The following is a 2,306-nucleotide window of genomic DNA, read 5'->3' on the forward strand; positions in this document are numbered from 1 at the left end:
TGAAAGTTCCCTCGCAAATCCGTCGCTGATATTTCCCTCGCAAATCCGTCGCTGATATTTCCCTCGCAAAACCGTCGCTGAAAGTTCCCTCGCAAATCCGTCGCTGAAAGTTCCCTCGCAAATCCGTCGCTGAAATTTCCCTCGCAAATCCGTCGCTGATACTTCCCTCGCAAATTTGTCGCAGATCCGTCGCTGAAAGGGTTGTCCCTCGCTGATCCGTCGCTGTAAGTATCCGTCGCAAATCCGTCGCTGATTTCCGTCGCTGATAGCATTACCTACGACTGTTTGATCGACGGAGTATCAGCGACGGATCAGCGACGGACAACCCTTTCAGCGACGGATCAGCGAAGGAAATTTCCCTCGCTGATACCCAGCATTTTTGTAGTGTTACCAATTATATTAATTGTGTAGTATAAAAAGGCATCAAGTTCATCAGGTTGAGTTGAGTTCAAATTATCCTAACCCAATTCCAACCAATAAATGCAGTTTGGCCTAATTTTGTATCAACTATGTGTTAGGCTACATCAGGTTGAGTTTTGTTGGGTTGGCCAAGGTGGTCGATTTTTTGAACACCCCTAATCATTTTTGTTGGGAAATTACTACAATTCTAGATACTATATACATACTTGAAAGGGTTAAAGGTTGTAAGTTATAATTTAAAAATACTAAATCTTGTGAGAAGGTAAGAAGTGAAGATTCATATGTGTACCTATATGAATAATCTGTAACAATGATTTACATATGTATTTTCTGACATTTTTATTTATTTGGATTTTTCAATGATTTACATATACACCGATCCTTAATTTCACATTCTTAATAATCTGTAACAATGAAATGGCTCATCTTCGAGAAACGATCAACCATGAAAAATATGGAGTCTACGCTTCTTTTGAGTACGTGGAGGTCTCAAAACAAAATCTATAGAGAGATCTTGCCAAATGTCATTAGGGATCAATCAGTAAAGGCATGTAGAGATCGATATTTTAAGACCGACACTTTGGTGTTTGGCAGGTATAGCATTTTTGAACAATAGATTCGTTTTAATTGTCACCAAAAGTAACTTTCTTTCAAGTTGGCATAAGTCTTGTCTCGACAAAGGTGTACACTTAATTCTCCCGTACGGGAGCAGTGCTGAGTTTTTCTTTGATTAAGGCAAAACTTTGATCTTGTTCGGGTCCACATTGATAATTTTTCCTTTCTTCAAGCATTTTGAAGCCCAACCTTGTCATGAATCGATGTCTTCAAATCACTTATGTAATGAGCTACTCTTTGGCTTTCGGGTTATCCGATTTTGTCGCGTTCGAAGAGATGTCGGAACTCGGTTATGTATTATGTCATGGTTCTTGTACCGTGGTTGCATTTTCAAGATGCATCTTGTAAAGAATCTATTTGTAGTCTTCGGGTAGAAACCTTTCCAACATAATTTGTTTTATTCACCTTAATGATCGGAATTGACCCTTTCGCTGTCGCTGCTTTGTACCACCAATTTATCCCACCAAACGGTGGCGGTGCGTTCCAAACGGATAGCTAGCATCTTAGTCTATTTGTTTTCGGGAACCTTCGTAACATCAAAAAAACGATCTATATCTGATTATATTTTTGTTTGTGGTTTTTCCCGGTTTTGATTCACCCTCCAGTCTTGTTTGTTAGCCTCTCTATATCACTTATCTTCTCATGATATTTAGCATTTTTGTTTGAACTTACCTCTTCCACTATATTTGATTACATTTTCCAAACAAACATAATACTATGCACCATTGATAAAAGACAGAACAAACAAGAGCATCCCCAACAAAACAACAGATATGTTATATTTTCTCTATTTCTCCAAATTTACAGATTTCTCCATTATCGTTTTTTCCTTTTTTAGAAGGTAGTTTAGCATAACTAATTGAAGCAAACTTTTCTCAAACCTCCAAAAAGTTAAGGATAGCAGTTAAATGATAATAACCATAAAAATGAGTAGTTGAAAATACAAAATAAGAGAAATAATATCTCAAAGAATCCAAATAAACTATATTATATAAATGTAGTTTGATATAGAATGAAATTAAGAAACGATAATGTGGGTGCACCGGTTAACAAGTGGTAACATATATATATAAGAGCCCATGCACATATGAATCAAAAATATAATATACATCTCTAGAGTAGCCAGTAAACAAGAATCCATCCAAAAAACAGGCTTCCAACCACTGATTCCATCTTCTCAACACCGCTCTGCAATTAAATACAAATATCAATTAATTAGATCCATACATATATATATATATATATATATATATATATACATACATATATAT

The 2,306-nt window shown here is 36.1% G+C and overlaps 1 protein-coding gene across 1 annotated transcript in view; it reads right to left on the reverse strand.

The window, feature by feature from the left end:
* Positions 1–1,992: 1,992 nt before the first annotated feature.
* The window catches only part of LOC112517238 (classical arabinogalactan protein 9-like), a 1,585-nt gene continuing 1,271 nt past the window's right edge, over positions 1,993–2,306 (reverse strand). The window contains exon 2 of the mRNA XM_025124607.1: positions 1,993–2,223. Within this exon, the coding sequence (XP_024980375.1) occupies positions 2,149–2,223 (75 nt within the window). The 3' untranslated portion in view covers positions 1,993–2,148. The remainder of the gene's footprint in view (positions 2,224–2,306) is intronic.

This window comes from Cynara cardunculus, assembly GCF_001531365.2.
Source record: "Cynara cardunculus var. scolymus isolate 2C chromosome LG 8, CcrdV1, whole genome shotgun sequence".
Taxonomy (NCBI): Eukaryota; Viridiplantae; Streptophyta; class Magnoliopsida; order Asterales; family Asteraceae; genus Cynara; species Cynara cardunculus.